This window comes from Xenopus tropicalis, chromosome 1, assembly GCF_000004195.4.
Source record: "Xenopus tropicalis strain Nigerian chromosome 1, UCB_Xtro_10.0, whole genome shotgun sequence".
Lineage (NCBI taxonomy): Eukaryota > Metazoa > Chordata > Amphibia > Anura > Pipidae > Xenopus > Xenopus tropicalis.
The window spans coordinates 21,556,575-21,578,237 of NC_030677.2; the positions used below are offsets into that span (position 1 = coordinate 21,556,575).

General features: G+C 41.6%; 1 protein-coding gene across 3 annotated transcripts in view; it reads right to left on the minus strand.

Moving 5' to 3' along the window:
- zfyve28 (zinc finger FYVE-type containing 28) overlaps positions 1–21,663 on the minus strand; it is a 124,350-nt gene that overhangs the window by 26,614 nt on the left and 76,073 nt on the right. For all 3 annotated transcript variants that reach the window (XM_018094490.2, NM_001079030.1, XM_031901709.1), the window contains 5 exon segments: positions 18,696–18,833; positions 9,925–10,127; positions 9,084–9,173; positions 6,170–6,259; positions 4,139–4,240 (listed from right to left, as the gene is read on the minus strand). In XM_018094490.2, the coding sequence (XP_017949979.1) occupies positions 4,139–4,240; positions 6,170–6,259; positions 9,084–9,173; positions 9,925–10,127; positions 18,696–18,833 (623 nt within the window).

The window sequence follows — 21,663 nt, forward strand, 5'->3', positions numbered from 1 at the left end:
GAGGCATTTGAAGCGATGCAGGTTTGAAAAAGTCCAGGCAGAATTGGGCCTAGCAGGAGCCCGGGGGAATACCCAGTGAAATCTGGCTTCTGGTGGCAAGCTGGTCTCTTATGTGGAAAGCTGGCCTCTAACATGTTCCATAATTCACACAAATTCCAACTCACACCTGCTGCAGGGGCAATTGGTCAGCCCGAGCCATGCATCACTATTTTATAAATATTAATACAGGTATGGGATCCCTTATATGGAAAACAGTTATCCAGAAAGTTCCGAATTATGGAAAGGCCATCTCCCATAGACTCCATTATAAACAAATAATTCTTTTTAAAATTAATTTCCTTTTTCTCTGTAATAAAAAAACAGTACCTGTACTTGATCCCAACTAAGATATAATTACCCCTTATTGGGGCAGAACAGCCCTATTGGGTTTATTTAATGGTTAAATGATTCCCTTTTCTCTGTAATAATAAAACAGTACCTGTACTTGATCCCAACTAAGATATAATTACCCCTTATTGGGGGCAGAACAGCCCTATTGGGTTAATTAAATGGTTAAATGATTCCCTTTTCTCTGTAATAATAAAACAGTACCTGTACTTAATCCCAATTAAGATATAATTAATCCTTATTGAAGGCAAAACAATCGTACTGGGTTTATTTAATATTTAAATGATTTTTAGCAGACTCAAGGTATGGAAATCGAAATTACAGAAAGATCCCTTATCCGGAAATCCCAGTTCCCATTCCTGTATTAATTAATGTATGTTAAGAGCTTAAAATAACAATAAAATGTGTGCTGTTCCCCTTTAATCTTAGGCTGAATTTCCATTTGCTTCATTGCCTGACAGAGGCTTCATTCCTCATAGCTAAGGATATCTGTAATTAAACTGTCGCCCTGTTCCTAAACAATACCCTCTCAAGCCTATTTTTCAGGAGAATTACAGCGCACAAAAAGTAAAAAAAAAAAACCCCTACAAAAGCGCAGATTGCTGCAGATTTGGTGGCGGCCTGAACTGTATCTTCTTTTATGACAGGAAGATTATTCTCACAAACACTTTTCTCCTTGGCTGTAATTGAATGCTGGAAAACAGTCTCTAACGTGAGCTGGAAAACGATCTGTGAGCAGGAATAGAGCGACACGGCGGGGCCGGAGCAGCACTTCCAGCGAATGAGGCTGAGACTATAGATAGGCCGGGATATAGGCAGGTTAATATACTGTGTAAGGCTCATACCTGCCTGGCCCATCCAATAACCTCCCCTTGGCTTTACTCAACCTATTCCTGCAGATTCCTTCTCCTATTACAGGTATGGGACCTGTTATACAGAATGCTCGGGACCTGGGGTTTTCCGGATAAGGGGTCTTTCCGTAATTTAGATCTCTATAACTTAAGTCTGCTAAAAATCTTTTAAATATTGAATTAACCCAATATGCTTGTTTGCCTCCAGTAAGGATTAATTATATCTTAGTTGGGATTAAGTACAGGTACTGTTTTATTATTACAGAGAAAAGGGAATCATTTAACCATTAAATAAACCCAATAGGGCTGTTCTGCCCCCAATAAGGGGTAATTATATCTTAGTTGGGATCAAGTACAGGTACTGTTTTATTATTACAGAGAAAAGGGAATCATTTAACCATGAAATAAACCCAATAGGGCTGTTCTGCCCCCAATAAGGGGTAATTATATCTTAGTTGGGATCAAGTACAGGTATTGTTTTATTATTACAGAGAAAAGGGAATCATTTAACCATTAAATAAACCCAATAGGATTGTTCTGCCCCCAATAAGGGGTAATTATATCTTAGTTGGGATCAAGTACAGGTACTGTTTTATTATTACAGAGAAAAGGGAATCTGTACTGTGTACTGTTTTATTATTACAGAGAAAAAGGAAATCATTTTCAAAAATCTAAATTATTTCCTTGTAATGGAGTCAATGGGAGATGGCCTCTCAGTAATTCAGAACTTTCTGGATAAGGGGTTTCCGGATAAGGGATCCCATACCTGTATCATGGAAATAATTAATTGCTGATGTGCGAGACAAGGGGGGGGAAGCATATGTGCAAATACAGCTGCATATCTACCTTGATACTTTGGCTTATTTATCAATTTTAGAATTTGCGAATATTAGAGGTTTTTTTTTCAGTTCCAATAAACTCGAAAATTGACCAAAATTTATTGATTTATTAAAACATTTGAATATAAAAGACTTGATTGAATTTTAAAAAATTGAATGCATCAAATTCATATGATACTTATTATTTTCAATGGGGCTAAACATTCTCAACACAAAAAAACCCTAATACAGGTATCGGACCCCTTATCCAGAATGTTCTGAATTACGGAAAGGCCAGCTCCCATAAACTCCATTGTAATCAAATAATTCACATTTTTAAAAATGATTTCCTTTTTCTCTGTAATAATAAAACAGTACCTGTACTTGATCCCAACTAAGATATAATTACCCCTTATTGGGGGCAGAACAGCCCTATTGGGTTTATTTAATGGTTAAATGATTCCCTTTTCTCTGTAATAATAAAACAGTACCTGTACTTGATCCCAACTAAGATATAATTACCCCTTATTGGGGGCAGAACAGCCCTATTGGGTTTATTTAATGGTTAAATGATTCCCTTTTCTCTGTAATAATAAAACAGTACCTGTACTTGATCCCAACTAAGATATAATTACCCCTTATTGGGGGCAGAACAGCCCTATTGGGTTTATTTAATGGTTAAATGATTCCCTTTTCTCTGTAATAATAAAACAGTACCTGTACTTGATCCCAACTAAGATATAATTACCCCTTATTGGGGGCAGAACAGCCCTATTGGGTTTATTTCATGGTTAAATGATTCCCTTTTCTCTGTAATAATAAAACAGTACCTGTACTTGATCCCAACTAAGATATAATTACCCCTTATTGTGGGCAGAACAGCCCTATTGGGTTTATTTCATGGTTAAATGATTCCCTTTTCTCTGTAATAATAAAACAGTACCTGTACTTGATCCCAACTAAGATATAATTACCCCTTATTGTGGGCAGAACAGCCCTATTGGGTTTATTTCATGGTTAAATGATTCCCTTTTCTCTGTAATAATAAAACAGTACCTGTACTTGATCCCAACTAAGATATAATTACCCCTTATTGGGGCAGAACAGCCCTATTGGGTTTATTTAATGGTTAAATGATTCCCTTTTCTCTGTAATAATAAAACAGTACCTGTACTTGATCCCAACTAAGATATAATTACCCCTTATTGGGGCAGAACAGCCCTATTGGGTTTATTTAATGGTTAAATGATTCCCTTTTCTCTGTAATAATAAAACAGTACCTGTACTTGATCCCAACTAAGATATAATTACCCCTTATTGGGGCAGAACAGCCCTATTGGGTTTATTTACTGGTTAAATGATTCCCTTTTCTCTGTAATAATAAATCATTACCTGTACTTGATCCCAACTAAGATATAATTACCCCTTATTGGGGGTAGAACAGTCCTATTGGGTTTATTTAATGGTTAAATGATTCCCTTTTCTCTGTAATAATAAAACAGTACCTGTACTTGATCCCAACTAAGATATAATTACCCCTTATTGGGGGCAGAACAGCCCTATTGGGTTTAATTAATGGTTAAATGGTTCCCTTTTCTCTGTAATAATAAAACAGTACCTGTACTTGATCCCAACTAAGGTGTAATTAATCCTTATTAGAAGCAAAACAAGCCTATTAGGGTTAATTACTGTTTAAATATCTGTAATCTGTTCCTTTTAAAAGTATGAATAAATACCATTTTTATATGATAAAATTCAGCTGCAAAAATATCCTTGCAGGGGAGGAGGGACTAAAACAGTTTAGTCCCTAAAACACTTCTCCACAGAGTACAGACAGCATTCACCTACAAAACCCACAATGCATTGCACTGCGATATTCCTTTCCTTATTGATATCACGAGTACAGGGAATTGTGGGCAGGCTGAGGAAAAATGTATTTGTATTTACTATTAGTTATCCTTTGTGTAATTAGCGCTGGCACAGTTATACAGCGCGGCAGAGAGATACGTTCTCCCACTACCAAAGGACTTCAGGTCATGCATTCCGTTTGTATCTTCCATCTCCTATCAACCAAACATTTACCTTATTTTCCTTAGCAGGGTGTGGAAAGGCCGAAACAGTTCAGACATGTCTTCAGGTTTGCGTTCGAGGTTGAGCGGTCCTTCAGCGTAAACGACAAGACCACTGTATGGATAACAAAGGGCATTGGACTGATTACAGATCACAGAATCGGCTTAGTGACTTTAGGGCAAGGGCACACTGGGTAGGCTGTCAGCATGCAGACAATGCCCCAGCGGAGGCTGCTCCCCATTCAATTACACAGCTGCTCACAGATCAAACTTGCTAAAGGGCAAAAGAACACCAAAAAATACTTTCATGCACTAATGCAGAGTCACAAGCCCAAAATTTTCCTTTTTAAAGACCATGAAAATTGTCTTAAAGGAACAGTAACACCAAAAAAGTGTATCAAAGTTATTAAAATATAACGTAATGTTGCCCTGTACTTGTAAAAGTTGTGTGTTTGCTTCAGAAACCCTACTATAGTTTATAGAAATACCCTCTTGTGTAGCCCTGGGGGCAAAGGAAAAAAAGGCACAGGTTACATAGAAGATACCAGATAAGCTCTGTAGGGTACAATGGTGTTTTACAGAGCTAATGTTATCTGCTATGTAACCTGTGGCATTTATTCCGATCTCAGTTTAAATGGCTGCCCCCGGGGCTACACAGCAGGGTATTTACATAAACTATAGTAGGGTTTCTGTAGCAAACACCCCAGCTGTACCAGTGCAGGAATGGCTGCCCCCGGGGCTACACAGCGGGGTATTTATATAAACTATAGTAGGGTTTCTGTAGCAAACACCCCAGCTGTACCAGTGCAGGAATGGCTGCCCCCGGGGCTACACAGCGGGGTATTTATATAAACTATAGTAGGGTTTCTGTAGCAAACACCCCAGCTGTACCAGTGCAGGAATGGCTGCCCCCGGGGCTACACAGCGGGGTATTTATATAAACTATAGTAGGGTTTCTGTAGCAAACACCCCAGCTGTACCAGTGCAGGAATGGCTGCCCCCGGGGCTACACAGCGGGGTATTTATATAAACTATAGTAGGGTTTCTGTAGCAAACACCCCAGCTGTACCAGTGCAGGAATGGCTGCCCCCGGGGCTACACAGCGGGGTATTTATATAAACTATAGTAGGGTTTCTGTAGCAAACACCCCAGCTGTACCAGTGCAGGAACGGCTGCCCCCGGGGCTACACAGCGGGGTATTTATATAAACTATAGTAGGGTTTCTGTAGCAAACACCCCAGCTGTACCGGTGCAGGAACGGCTGCCCCCGGGGCTACACAGCGGGGTATTTATATAAACTATAGTAGGGTTTCTGTAGCAAACACCCCAGCTGTACCGGTGCAGGAACGGCTGCCCCCGGGGCTACACAGCGGGGTATTTATATAAACTATAGTAGGGTTTCTGTAGCAAACACCCCAGCTGAACCAGTGCAGGAATGGCTGCCCCCGGGGCTACACAGCGGGGTATTTATATAAACTATAGTAGGGTTTCTGTAGCAAACACCCCAGCTGTACCAGTGCAGGAATGGCTGCCCCCGGGGCTACACAGCGGGGTATTTATATAAACTATAGTAGGGTTTCTGTAGCAAACACCCCAGCTGTACCAGTGCAGGAATGGCTGCCCCCGGGGCTACACAGCAGGGTATTTATATAAACTATAGTAGGGTTTCTGTAGCAAACACCCCAGCTGTACCAGTGCAGGAATGGCTGCCCCCGGGGCTACACAGCAGGGTATTTATATAAACTATAGTAGGGTTTCTGTAGCAAACACCCCAGCTGTACCAGTGCAGGAATGGCTGCCCCCGGGGCTACACAGCAGGGTATTTATATAAACTATAGTAGGGTTTCTGTAGCAAACACCCCAGCTGTACCAGTGCAGGAATGGCTGCCCCCGGGGCTACACAGCCGGGTATTTATATAAACTATAGTAGGGTTTCTGGAGCAAATACAGTGCAGACATACACCTTTCCAGGTAATTGCAGTGCTGGTTACCCCAGTGCAACCCTATTCATCCCTCACTGTACTGCAGTAATGGCCATACTTACCACACAATGGCAAGTCTTGGGATTGTAAACATTAATGCTGGTTCATAATCATCGATCATATCTTGTGTGAGGTATCCAAGCTTTAAGGCTCTGTTCCAAGCACATACAACAAAAGAAAATATAAGGTTATAATATATCATATAATAGACACTGATAATTCTACACGACACAATCAAATTCTGCAAGTCAAAGATCTGTCCACGTTTCAGCAGAGCCATGAGTTATAGCCACTGGGCACTCCTGACCATATCGTCCAATCATCTGTGCACGTAAGCGGCAAGACAAGTTTGCAATCCCGCCATGATCACAGTTGTCTGTCTCAAAATTTCATATGTTGATGACCCTTCTTGGCAAGACTTGGTGCATTGGTAAATAAGGAATGGAGAGGAGCCTCAGGCCCCCCTTACTTCCAGAGGGTCAGTTTGTTCAGATGTTGGCGAAACCAACAGAACAATGCTATTTACTCATGGGTGTAAATGGCCAAACAGCACGATATCCCAGCATTTGCCACACATACTAATCAGATGGACCCAGGCTTCAACACCTTTAGGCTGAGGGGAGATGTTCCCCAAACTGCAACCCAATGGGAACTGGCGAGAAGCAAAATAAATAACTATATAAATAAATAAATAAGTAAGTAAATAAAAACCACTGGTGATTTTCAACCAGTTCTGCCATTTTCACCTAATTGGCTTTGAGCTGGGCAAATTGCCGCTATCCTATACATACATATGCCGTCAAAAATGAAACCCGCCTTGAGAGCTAAGAATCACTTGGCACGGGCAGGGGAAGGGTATTCTATGGAGGATGGGAACAATAAGCTGGCACGGCTAAGCTCTTTATACTCGTCTATAACAAGATTAGATCTGTGCTCTACAATAAATAATACAGGGACTGCGAGGAGCGAAATACTCTTCTCTGCCAGAAATAATTCAATTACATGTATTAAATGAATTGACCTTTCTGAACTAGACTGTGTAATCTGTAGGCCCAAGAAGAGGTCTCAGCAGCTAATGATAATCCCTTGTAATGCTGGACAGTTTAGGTTAATGTAATATGAGGTTACAATGGAAACTTTCCTCACTGTTAATGCTGCCCCCCCCCCCCCCCCCCCCCCCAGTGTCTCTGTGCCACATTCTGCCTGCCCTCTGCATAAGGTACAATTGTCTGCACATCTAATCCCACCACCTGCCTGGCTACCTAACTCATTGTCTGCCTGCCTACCTAACCATGGCTACCAGGGGCATTTTTTGATAGAGTCAGGCCCCCTGTCTGTCTGCCTACCCAACCATGGCTACCAGGGGCATTATTTGATAGAGCCAGGGCCCCTGTCTGCCTGCCTACCTAACCATGGCTACCAGGGGCGTTATTTGATAGAGCCAGGGCCCCTGTCTGCCTGCCTACCTAACCATGGCTACCAGGGGCATTATTTGATAGAGCCAGGCCCCCTGTCTGCCTGCCTACCCAACCATGGCTACCAGAGACGTTATTTGATAGAGCCAGACCCCCTGTCTGCCTGCCTACCCAACCATGGCTACCAGAGACGTTATTTGATAGAGCCAGACCCCCTGTCTGCCTGCCTACCCAACCATGGCTACCAGAGACGTTATTTGATAGAGCCAGACCCCCTGTCTGCCTGCCTACCCAACCAAGGCTACCAGAGACGTTATTTGATAGAGCCAGTCGTCTTGTCTGCCTGCCTACCTAACCATGGCTACCAGGGGCATTATTTGATAGAGCCAAGCACCCTGTCTGCCAACCTACCTAACCATGGCTACCAGGGGCATTATTTGATAAAGCCAGGCCTCTTGTCTGCCTGGCTACCTAACCATGGCTACCAGAGTCATTATTTGATAAAGCCAGGCCACCTGTCTGTCTGCCTGACTACCTAAAAATGGCTACCAGAGGCATTATTTGATAGAGTCAGGCCCCCTGTCTGTCTGACTACAGTACCTATCTGGCACCCTACCCAAATGCTGACCACTTCTCTGCCTACCTAACTGTCTATCTTCTATGGCTGTCTATCTGCCGGTATTTTTAAAAATTATGTTGGACAACAGGAGCACACTTCAAAGGGGAGTAATGGATATTCTACATCACCAATATAGGATAATAATCAATGATCCAAACAGGATCAAAACATTGGTTATCTCTTTGCCTACTAGTGCCACATGTTTCTCCATGTTTTTGGGGGACCAAATCCCTAGCCTTACAGCTACACAGCCTCCCAGCATATTACCTCTTCCCATGTCTTGTAAGGCTATAAGCCTTCTACATTCAGTTCATTAACACCGTCTTCTCACCTTTGTCCTAGTAGCGTGCCACTTTACTGACCACCTCATAATATTAACCCTCTTCTACATGAAAGAATATCTACAGCTGCTACAGGAATTCCAGGCCTTTATATCCCATTCTCCTTGGACTTTGGGCAGACTTAGCCCACACAATTTGCTCTACATCTCTAAAATGTGCCGGTGAAATTCTCCCTGTTTATATTGCATTTGCTAGTTATTAGCATGACTTAGTAAAACATTAATGCATTGCTAATGTTCAGCTGGTAATCATTCAACTGGCAGCAGTCTTCGTAGAATGTAGTTTAATGATAAAGTGCATGTTAGATACGTTCTGATTGGTCCAATTTCTTACTTTTAATGGCCTGCAGCTTGTTGGGGTGCTACTTGTGTATAACCTGAAGAGTCTGGCACACCATAAATACAATTGCTCAGGAGATAAAGTAGCACCCCAACAAGTTGCAGGAAATTAAAACTAAGAGATTGGACCAAGCAGAATGTTTCTTAGGGAAAAGTGGTGGTTTGTCCCCCATACACAATGCCTTGCAGAGAGGGTACATTGAGACACTGCAGAAATAACCTTTTGACAGAATAGTATCATTGTGGCACACTGGGTGACCTACCTTTCTACAGTTTCACAGAAAAGAACAATAACTTCCTGCTGTACGTAATATTCTTTTGGGGACTTTACAGGTACCATGGCAGAGACGTAGCTGTAGTGGGAAAAAAAGGTTGTTAAGCATTTTACTAATTAGGAACATGTACAACATCGGAGGCAGAGTTCTGTTATACAGGTTATGGAACCATGTTACCGGAACACTTAAAGGAGAAGGAAAGGTAACAACTAAGTAAACTTTAGCAGAAAGGTCTATGTAAATACAGCCATAAGCACTCACAGAAATGCTGCACTCTATCAAAAGAAACACAGGATTTCTTGTCTCCTTTTGTGTACACATGTCCTTCTGTGTCAGACTTCCTGCTCTCAGAAAAATCCTTTAGGGTACAGGCATGAGTCTGCTCTCCCCCTCCCTTCTACTGCTCCCCCTCCCATCAGAATTTGCTCCCTTTCCCAACTCTCTGTGCTCAGATTACACAGAGACCAAGCTAAAATGGCGGCTGCAATCTTAAACAAACAGAGGGAGATTCTAGGGTTCATTTCTCAGGTATGATAAAGCTTTCTGCAGAATAAATATAGCGTTCTAGGTGGCACTAATGTGGCAAATCTATAGGCAGTAAAATGCCAAAATGCCTTTCCTTCTCCTTCAAAGAGTTACAGTTTTGTTTTTAAGTTACAATGAAATGAGAAATGAAGAGATAAATTACAAAATTAAATTCTGTGATTTTTTTTGTTTTTGTTTGTTCGGCAACTTCGAAACTAATTCCACTAACAAAAAGAAACACCATCCAAGGGATTTCAGTAGCAAAACTGAACACAAAGAAAAAGTTTCATTTGAGCAAGTTCACCTTAATTCAAACTCCGCAAACAGAACATCGAAATGTCGGAGGGATTCTTTCATTTTCTCCGTGTAAATGTTGAGATCCCGCAGGGCCTGGTCACGGATTAGATTCCTCACTTCTTCAAGGCTTCTGGTTAAGTCTTTGGCTAGAGGTCTCATAGCCATACTCTCTATTTCACGATTCATTATGATGGAGCCGGCAGCCAAACACTGAGGAACGGAGACAAGTAGGAGGGAAAGGAGGATTAAGGAATTTATTATCTCGGGGAACACAAACAAGACCCTTCTGGATACATGATGTGCAGGTCAGTAGAGGCCACACTTGCACACCACCAATTATACCTTAATTATAAAATGTAGGAATTTAATTATTAAGAGCTGGCCGTATATTTGTTTTCAATTTGAAAATGAAGCAAACGTTAATGATGCATCTGGCACACCCAGTGACATGTTCTCATTGTGTCTCCCAGTGCAGAATCATTAGATGCATCAGTAAGATCTGTGCATGGCAGCACCTTGTGGTTATCCCCTGGAATAGCCTCCATGAAGAGTAAGTGGGAACAAGTGCCAAGGAGAGCCCTGAGTATGAGACAAGTCTCTGAACCCTTTGGTCAGTCTCCATCGGTGTTCAAACTAGGATAATGAATCAGTATAAGAGATCTGTAGTTGGTTAAAAGACTAGACATTTGGGAAGCCAGACAGACTGTTGATGTTATTCTCCAAAATGCCTGGACAAGCTCTCAGGTTTTGTGGAAGTGTTAATATTCATCTATGAATTATAAATGATCTCTAATTCCATATGGCCACCCCTGTAACGGTATTATACAACATGGGCAGACTTGCTACCAGTGTTGGACTTGGGACGCCTTGACCTGTTTAAGGACCTGAGCTCAAAGGGTTCCCCCCCCTCCGACTGGCTCCCCAAAAGCAACGCTGCTCCAATGATATCTGCCCAAACACCACCACCAACCTGCTCGCAAACCTTTCTCTTACACTTCTATACCAACTTCTATTGTGGGACCCTCTTAGACAGGGGGCCCACCAGGATTTTTGCCAGTGGGCCAGTCCAACCCTGCTGTGGATGCCCAGTAACCTGAACAGTTGCAAAGGCAGGCAAAATGTATAGGGCTGAAGACACATGGAGCAATTAGTTACGGTGACTTTCCCCATCATAGGATACTGTATAAGTCGCCGTGACTAATCATGCACGGATTTGGCTCCACATATTTCTAAAAAGTCGCAGTGACTAATTGCCACATGTGTCTTCGCCCTAAGCCAGCCCTTACTCACAGCAATCTGCCTCGAGCAGAACTACGGACAAAAACCTGCAAATGCCAGTGATCGTGCGGGGGATTAAAGCCCTACAGGGTTAACTGAACTGTTCTGCCGGCTACAAGCTGCTATCAGTCAGTTTTATTTTTTTTCAGTTCTGCCTCCCCCATTCCCCCACCACAGTCTGTTTGTGTATGAAGAAACATGGTGGGGTACTCAAAATCGCAGTGTGTTCTGTAGCAAGTAAAACTCTGTTGAACACACCTCTCCTCACCCTTTATTTGTATATCTCCACATATATAATATAAGTACAAATACTGTTCCCGAGCATCCCTGGTACCAGAATCTGTACCTGCACATCCACACATATCAAATGAAAACGAGTAGTGCATTTCTTACTGCCCAGCAGCGCTGTTTAATCACCATCAATGTCATTATGGCATGAATTAAGCAAGTGAGATAATGCGAATCTTGGAAAACAAAGTCTTCCCGACGCATTTCACGCCTGACCGGGCAGCTTGTGTAAATCAGGGACGAAAGGCAAAAGGAAAAAAAAAAGTCGCCTCTGAGCACGCAAAGCAGCCACTTTTGCTTCATACACCCATCAAGATGAGACAAAATCCAATTTCCAGCCGAGTTTCTGGGACCGAGTGTCCTGTCATTTTGTACTTGAAGTGTCCAATCTCACCGTGTACCAACTGCAGAAATAACTTTGCTCTGCCGCTATTCCTTCAGGACTGAGCCTCGTCCTGGATCTTAAGTGACATCTTGTATAAAATATCTCATTTGCTGAGGAACTTGCATGGGTTTTTTTTTTTGTTGCAGAGGACTCGGAAGTCACCGACGTATTCCCTTCAGAACTGCGACTATCAACTAAGATTTTTTTTTTTTCTAAATTGACTTCTATAGAGTAAATTGATTTTTCAGCAATCAGGTTTAGCTTTATTTGGCAAGAGAGACGGTAAGAGACTACGGATTTGGGAGTAGAGTACGACTAAGGATCAAATGGAGTTGTTACCACCCATCCCTTTATAATTTGATGCCATTTCTACTAAGGCCAATTCTAAACTTTTAATTGGACTTTTTTTTATATTTGATAGTTTATAAATTATTTGACTTTTGTCCCTTTCCAGCTTTCAAACGGGGTCCCTGACGCCAGAAGCCAATAGGCTTTTGTTCTGTGTGGCTACAAAGACCAATTGCAAATTATCTCAGAATATTACTATATCTCTAAATCATACTAACTTAGTTAACTGAAGTTATCTAAAAGTGAAAAACCCTAAAAGGTACAGGTATAGGACCTGGGGTTTTCCAGACATGGGATCTTTCTGTACAGGTATAGGACCTGGAGTTTTCCAGATATGGGATCTTTCTGTAATTTGGGTCTCCATAATTTAAGTCTACTAAAAAAAATCTTTTAAACATTACTGAAACCCAACAAGATTGTTTTACCTCCAATAAGGATTAATTATATCTTAGTTGGGATCAAGTACAGGTACTGTTTTATTATTACAGAGAAAAGGGAATCATTTAACCATTAAATAAACCCAATAGGGCTGTTCTGCCCCCAATAAGGGGTAATTATATCTTAGTTGGGATCAAGTACAGGTACTGTTTTATTATTACAGAGAAAAGGGAATCATTTAACCATTAAATAAACCCAATAGGACTGTTCTGCCCCCAATAAGGGGTAATTATATCTTAGTTGGGATCAAGTACAGGTACTGTTTTATTATTACAGAGAAAAGGGAATCATGTAACAATTAAATAAACCCAAGAAGGCTGTTCTGCCCCCAATAAGGGGTAATTATATCTTAGTTGGGATCAAGTACAGGTACTGTTTTATTATTACAGAGAAAAGGGAATCATTTAACAATTAAATAAACCCAAGAAGGCTGTTCTGCCCCCAATAAGGGGTAATTATATGTTTTCTGTTTATTAATACAGAGAAAAAGAAACTCATTATTTAAAATGTAAATTATTTCATTAAAATGGAATCTTTCAGAATCTTTTCCAGATAATGGATCCTATACCTGTACTTGCATGGTTGCCTGTTCTGATGAATGGTGTGCAACTCTGCCCTCTGACTATGGGGGCCCCTGAATCTGCCGCCTCTTTGGACTTGACAGTAGTTTCAGGGTTCCCACAGCGCGTTACAATGATAGGTGCTCAATACTCGCGTCCAGTAAATCAGATGCAAACATTGCTTTGATCAGAAACGTTTTGTCTCCTTTCCTCTATTTCTAAAGAACTTTAGCTCTCTAGTATTAAACAGCAATGACATTACCAGCCATAAAACTGCCTTTATTATAACCTAGGGCAGAGGATCACATACCAAGGGTACAACCTGCGGCACCAAAAGCATAAGAGCCGAAAAAGAATAATTTAGAGGTAGCAATAGAGGTTTTATAAGGATGTCGCTGAGGTTACGGCCCCATCGTTGTCCTATTAGTGCCGAGTCACATCATTCCTCACCGGTAAGAAGAATTCTGAGCTCACAATGTTCCGGTGATATTTCACCGTCTGAAAGGTTTTCTCCGCACTACAGAAACCAGTTACGGTTATTGTCAGCGTCTTAGAAAGAGCCCCAAAAAGCATTTATAGATCATCTGATTATATTGAAATCTAGCGACACAGTTATTGTCCCACTCTTTGTGCCAAATGGGGGAGAGCTTCCAGCATGTAAATGGGAGTTTCTATTGGTGCAAAATAAGCATAGACCCCCACAAAAACTGGTGGAATGTGAAATGGAAATCTTGGTCTGATGAGTGATGGCCCAGTGTAAGGCGAACAGTGTGGAATGTGCACTTCATCGGTATAATAAATTGTAATGATACATTTTGACTTTATTCTAGGGCAAGGTGCTGAGCTCAGAGCACCCTTTGGGAGCAAATGCCCAATAGATGCGCCCCTAAGGGGGACTTGGGCTCATGGGGTTCATAAAGTCACTGTATGTACATTTACATGTATTTTTTATTGCATACATCCATATCCATGCTGTCCTGCCCCTCCATATTAGTTATGCACGGGCTGGCCTGGATTGAGCAGTTGAGCAGGTTTGGGTAGAAAAATTGGCCAATCCTTTGGGTTTGGGTCGGGAACAGGTCATTCTTGGCAATTCCATGCTTCTTTTTGAGGCAAAAGTTTAGCAAAGGACTCTTTCTGTTTTAGCACATTAAAGAAGAAGAAAAGTAAAATCACTAGGGGGGTGACAAAAGGTTAGATAGAAGAATAAAGAGGATCGCTCTCTCACTACTACCCTGGGTTGGTGCGGTTTTCTCCTAACAGGAGCACCAGCTCCGGGTATAAGGTAAGCAATTACTGGCACTGAAGGGGCCTAACATTTGGTACCCCCCAGTGATTGTACCTTTTCTTCTCCTTAAGGGCCCTAGTGCATAAGGCAAGGTCCTTACATAATGGGATTTTTAGAGGTAGGAGTGGAAGAACTTGACTGGTCTGAAAACAGCCCTAACCTCAACCCAACTGAATTTGAGCCAGGCCTGATCACCATCATCACCGCTTACGTTTAATGGAAGGAAATGCAATCAACAACATTCCAGCATCTAGCGGAAAGCCTTCCCAGAAGAGTAGAGAGTAAAGGCTGTATTAGCAGCAAAAGGAGAAAAAAATATAAAAATGAGTATATATCTTTCGCTTGGCAATGTGCTGGTACATTCAGATAAATATGTTTAGCTTGGATCTATATGCCAGCAAATTGTGATGTTCTGCTCCATAGAATAGACCAGAATGTGCTTTTAATGATTGTTGTTCCCTTTGAAATCAGTTCTATTACTAGAGAAGCCTCTACTGTAAAAACCCAAGTAAAGGCACTTTCTTAATGGCGCTGGGATGTGCATACTATCCATGGAAGGTTTCGTTTAAGCACCCAAGGCTTTGGCCCTTGAAGGAAGAAAATTGTGTTGATTGGCAGATATACGCTCTAACTGCGCGGCCTGAAGCACAACCTCACACTTTGTAGCACTGACAGTCCCCTGTGAATTCATTTCCTGGCCCATATATTTACTGACCTCTTAGGTGTGCTTTAGTGATGTGTGGCACAAGAACTTTCTGACCTGCAACCAACCCGTGGTAGCAGAGATCTACCTTGGGCGACTAACTTGCCCCGTGGGACTAATGAAGAGGTCAAAAAGTATATTTCGATATTGCAGCAAACAGATGATATTTAAAGCCAAATGAGTGGTTAAGATCTCCCAAAGACAAAGCGGAAAGGGAAAACTATGACGGCCCAATTACAGTGCTATCGGTTAGCCTGATGCAGGATGCAGCCTGATTATGTATACCAATCAAATGCAGGAATTGCATCAGGAGGGAGTGGTCGACCATATCAAATGCAGCCAGTAAGTCGAGGAGGATTAGTACAGGTATGGGATCACTTAACCGGAAACCCGTTATCCAGAAAGCTCCGAATTACGGAAAGGCCATCTCCCATAGACTCCATTATAATCAAATAATTTAGAATTTTAAAACTGATTCCCTTTTCTCTGTAATAATAAAACAGTACCTGTACTTGATCCCAACTAAGATATAATTACCCCTTATTGGAGGTAAAACAATAATTACCCCTTATTGGGGGCAGAACAGCCCTATTGGGTTTATTTAATGGTTAAATGATTCCCTTTTCTCTGTAATAATAAAACAGTACCTGTACTTGATCCCAACTAAGATATAATTACCCCTTATTGGGGCAGAACAGCCCTATTGGGTTTATTTCATGGTTAAATGATTCCCATTTCTCTGTAATAATAAAACAGTACCTGTACTTGATCCCAACTAAGATATAATTACCCCTTATTGGGGGCAGAACAGCCCTATTGGGTTTATTTAATGGTTAAATGATTCCCATTTCTCTGTAATAATAAAACAGTACCTGTACTTGATCCCAACTAATATATAATTACCCCTTATTGGGGGCAGAACAGCCCTATTGGGTTTATTTAATGGTTAAATGATTCCCTTTTCTCTGTAATAATAAAACAGTACCTGTACTTGATCCCAACTAAGATATAATTAATCCTTATTGGATGCAAAACAATCCTATTGGGTTTAATTAATGTTTTATTGATTTTATAGTAGACTTAAGGTATGGAGATCCAAATTACGGAAAGACCCCTTATCTGGAATACCCTTGGTCCCGAGCATTCTGGATAAGGGGTCCTATACCTGTATAGAGAAGTGACCTTTGGCTTAGACACTTGCCGGAAAGTGTATATCCCCTTTAAGAACAATGGCACAGGTTGCTATTTGGTGCATTTTGTCACCCTTGAGTATCTACCAAAATGGGAGATAGGGAGGCACAGTATTAAAATTAGAAAAAAAAAATTGTATCTAATATAAATAAAGCCATTGTCACATTCAGTTTTAAGGTGGCCATACATGGGCAGATTTCAGCCGCCAATTCGGGTCTTTCAGAGCGATTCCACAGCTTTCAAGTATGGGCCCCCCGATGGGCCCACCCAACCCATTTGCTCATTGCGTTGATACGGTCCTCGGTCCGACTGCGCCTATGTCCATCTTTAGGCAGGAATATCGGGAGAAGGTCCGCTCGTCTGGCGACCTCGCCAAATGAGCAAATCTTGCCGTGCATGTCGACCTTTAGAGTCACGTGACTCCTGAATATGTGTATCACTAGTGGGTGGGGTATAAGATGCTTGAAATTGCCCTCATTTTATTTCACTTTGTGAAGGCGATGATACGGAAATTCTGGACGCTGCCATTTTGAACTATAATCATTCCAAATCCCACTTTGTGCCTCTGCCTTCACCCATGCCAAGACATTTCTTTGAATGTGGGAGAGACTACAAGCCCTGCCTCAAAACTGTGTATATTTTTCCCTTTCATGTTGTTCTAGTGTTGACGTTACATCACTGTGCAGCACTTACATTATTCAGCAGGCTCTGACGTATGCTTAGTAAATAATACCTGCGTGGGAGTGAATTGCACACACTGTGCCTGTCACTATAGATTATTGTGCTTCCCCCATAGAACACATTACCCTGCCGCAGTCATCAGAGTATAAGAGCCTCTGAGTCTCCAAAGAGCCAGTGCGGAGCATTTGTGCGCAAAGAACATGTGTCACGAGAGGCAAAGGCCAATAATGTCATTCTGCCACCACATTAAGCCCATCCCTTACTGCACGGAATGAGAGTAAAGAAGTCACTGCAAGTCAATGTTACACAAACACTCTGAAGCCAGAGAAGTCTCAAGAGGGCCCAGAACGTTTCCTTGAAGGGCCATAACTTTCAGCTGAAATACACAGGTGGAAAATTTGCCCCATGTACTATTATTCAGTTTCTCAATGTAGAGGAGGCTGTGAAGCCAACCACCTTTAAAAAACGTAAACATTTCCTCAGAACTATATGAAGCCTTAGACGATATGAGACTTATGACTTTGCTTGGACAGTTGCCTTTACTTGAGGATCTTTAGTTCTAAACATTTTGTTAAATAAAAGAATATTCTAGAACAGTGATCCCCAACCAGTGGCTCGTGAGCAACATGTTGCTCCCCAACCCCTTGGATGTTGCTCCCAGTGGCCTCAAAGCAGGTGATTATTTTTGAATTCCTGCCTTAGAGGCAAGTTTTGGAGGAATAAAACCAGGTGTACTGCCAAACAGATCATAGAGTAGGTCAGTTCATATATAGGCTACCAAAAGCCAATCACAGTCCTTATTTGGCACCCCATGGAACCATTTTTATGCTTGTGTTGCTACCCAACCCTTTTTCCATTTGATTGTGGCTCCTCTTCCACCAGGAGGACTTTAAAGACCAGACAAGGGTCAGTCTACAAAATATCAGACTGGTTTTCCTAGAGTCCACTAAAGAATCTGGCATCCAGGGCCCAAGAGAAAACCATTAGAAAACTAAGACAAGGTTTACCTGGGAGCATTCATGGATGACCCCTTTTGTAATGTAAATCCTCTACTCTAGTAAAGACTATAGGAAAGTAGAGGATGTGCTAAAACCAATGGCTGCCCAAGAAGTAAGACAAAGAGAACATTGTAGAGCAGTAATCCCCAACCAGTCGCTCAGGGGCAACAAGTTGCTCACCAACCCCTTGGGTGTTGCTCTCAGTGCCCCCAAACCAGATAGTTATTTTGAATTCCTGACTTGGGGGCAAGTTTTGGTTGAATAAAAACAAGATTTCCTACCAAATAAAGCCCCTGTAAGCTGATAGTGTGCATAGAGGCCCCTAATAGCCAATCACAGCCCTTATTTGGCTCCTCCATGAACTTTTATGGTGCTTGTGTTGCTCTCCAAGTCTTTTTACATTTGACTGTGATTCACAAGTAAGAAAGGTTGGGGACCCCTGTTGTAGAGCAACACCACCAGAATTAGGTGAACGTTGCTGTAAATGCCATGTAAACAGACAATTCAATTTGAGGTGAAACAAGCAAGGAACATGGAAGGAAAACCTATACCCAAGCATTCATTTCTAGTAAAAAAATGTTTCTAATCAGGAAAAGAGAACAGATAAAATAAATTCTCACCTCGGCTCCAAACCAGAGCTGTCCCGCCAGGTTATCGTGCCGAATTTCTTCTGGAAACTTCACACAGAAATCCCTGTTTGCTCGCTCATGCGCAATACATTCCTCCATTATCTGGTTTATGATATTTAAAACATTGTCCTACGAGAAACAAAATGAAAAAATGGGCATGTAAACCAGAAAGGCACAAAGATGGAGAAAATATTATTAAGAACTGTGGCTCAAACCAATAATAACAATAGTCATTAGGATTTGTTACCTGCAGAACCTTGGGCTGTCGTTCAACAACAATGGGCTCTGAGGCCAAGGTCACACACAGTGTAGATCCGCTTCTCTCAGCTTCTCTCTGCGTTTTTCTGTCAGGCTGAGCAAAGCGGATCCGCTTGTCTGCCTGCACTGAAAACGACAGTATCCACCTCGGTGCAGGCACACACAGCGGAGCGGCGAGTAGGTTTGCCCAAAAATGCCTGCTTTTGCTCTTTTCACGTGGCCTCGCCCTGAGGTTTTGAAAATGAAGCTAACTTGTTCCTACAGGGCTATAAAAATGTTCACTGTATATAATGTAATCATGAAATGGCAATTTAGGGGAACTGTAGAAGTCAAGGCATGATCTGGCTTGTATGCTGCCCAGAAAGGCAAAGGCCAACCCTCATATGACTGCAAATAGGATTGCCGGGATGGGGCAGAAATATATATATAGAAACGCAGTGTCAAATTCATGTTTAATGCTCATATAACATTATATAAGTAAGGGATCCCTTATTCAGAAACCCATTATCCAGAAAGCTCTGAATTACGGAAAGCCCGTCTCCCATAGACTCGATTTTAATCAAATAATTCAGAATTTTAAAACTGATTTCCTTTTTCTCTGTAATAATAAAACAGTACCTTGTACTTGATCCCAACTAAGATATAATTACCCCTTATTGGGGGCAGAACAGCCCTATTGGGTTTATTTCATGGTTAAATGATTCCCTTTTCTCTGTAATAATAAAACAGTACCTGTACTTGATCCCAACTAAGATATAATTACCCCTTATTGGGGGCAGAACAGCCCTATTGGGTTTATTTAATGGTTAAATGATTCCCTTTTCTCTGTAATAATAAAACAGTACCTGTACTTGATCCCAACTAAGATATAATTACCCCTTATTGGGGGCAGAACAGCCCTATTGGGTTTATTTAATGGTTAAATGATTCCCTTTTCTCTGTAATAATAAAACAGTACCTTGTAATTGATCCAAGCTAATATATAAATAATCATTATTGGATACAAAACAATCCTGTTGGGTTTAATTAACATTTTATTGATTTTTCAGTAGACTTAAGGTATGGAGATCCAAATTATGGAAAGACCCCTTATCCATAATACCCTTGGTCCCGAGCATTCTGGATAATGGGTCCTATACCTGTACAAGTGTCAACACAGCAGTATAGCTCTGTTATGTTGGGGCACAAAAGAAGTGGTTGGACCACCTTGTGATCTACAAAAAACTTTAAAGTGATTTACTGGTAGACCACGATCTACCTTTTGGGCACCCCGTGTTTAGAAGCTCTGCCCCCACTCCTTGTCATAGCACCGCCCATTATCAGCCCTGCCCCCACTTCCCGTCATTGGCAACCCTAAAAGCAAAAGACCTGCAGGCAGGTTTGGCCGACAATGGCGCTCTCTGCACTAGTAATGTGCACCACCTTGACCCAACACCAAAGAGGTACATGTTGAGTGTTTTAGGTGGGGAGGCAGCTTTGGGGTCAATGTGAAACAGTCAGCCAAGAAGCTGAAAGAGGATCCGGCTCCTACAACAAGAAAATGATCCTAAAGATACCTCAAAAGCCACCATGAGCTACTCAGGGAAAAGCGAGCTGAAGGTTTTGCAATCATTCTCACAGTCCCCTGACTTAAACCTCACTAAAAATCTATGGGTAGATGAAACATGAAAGGCTCGAAAAGATTTTGGAAAACTAGTTAGAGTCCCACCTCACCAGAATGGTTAGCGCTTGTCAATAAAATAGTACCCCTCATAAAACTGACATACATAGCTCAAGGCTCTCCATTGCAATTATAAAACATTTGGGCTCTTTGGTTGGATGCTAACCCCACCTTGGATCTCCAGGATGATCCGCCCTAAGCAAACTCGAATAATAGTCAGGACAGATGTAATATTAAAAAAGGTCTGCAAATGCTGAACATGAAAGATTCCTTTATTGTTTCAATACTATGGCGAAGATGCATCTCTGGACTGTATCCCAACTTCAGAATACACTGCTACACTGTCTGTTTGTGCTTGTTTCTTGGGCTGTTGTTGTTAAAAAGCAAAATAAACATTTAAAAAAAAAAAAAAAAACATCTCTGAACTCAGAATTGATCTGCAGGGAAGAGAGGATAATAATCCCCACAACAAGAACTGAAAGACACTTTGCCAATAGCAATCTAAAATTATCTTTTATACTATATATAGCTCTGACATATTCTGTAAAATATACATCAATCCATTCCCCATTGGAGTTTACATTCTAAAGTCCCTATCCGACAGAATATGTGTTATTAGGAGCCAGTTAACCTGCCTGTAGGAAACCCATGTATAACTATTAACCTATATTATACAGTATATAATACAACCTTTAAACTGCCCAGAGAATTCCTGATTCTATATATAATATTTACAGCAGTTTTGTTAGGGGCAGATAAGGGAGTGAAACTGGCAGAGACAGAGAAAGCATATATACTGGGCAGAATTCTGTGTATGTCACCGTTTCCCATGAATCCAAGTCCCAATGGCCCCATCGTACACAAGTCTGTCAATGTGCTATGATTTCTGAGAAACAGCCTAGGGAAATGCATCAATAACCAACACGAGCCCCTTACTACCTGCATACATTTACTGACTGCGGCTCTAAATCTACCTGCGTCTACTGTTTCATTCCCACAAGAACCATCCTTGGGGCCAGCAAGCAAAGGCGACTAACCTGC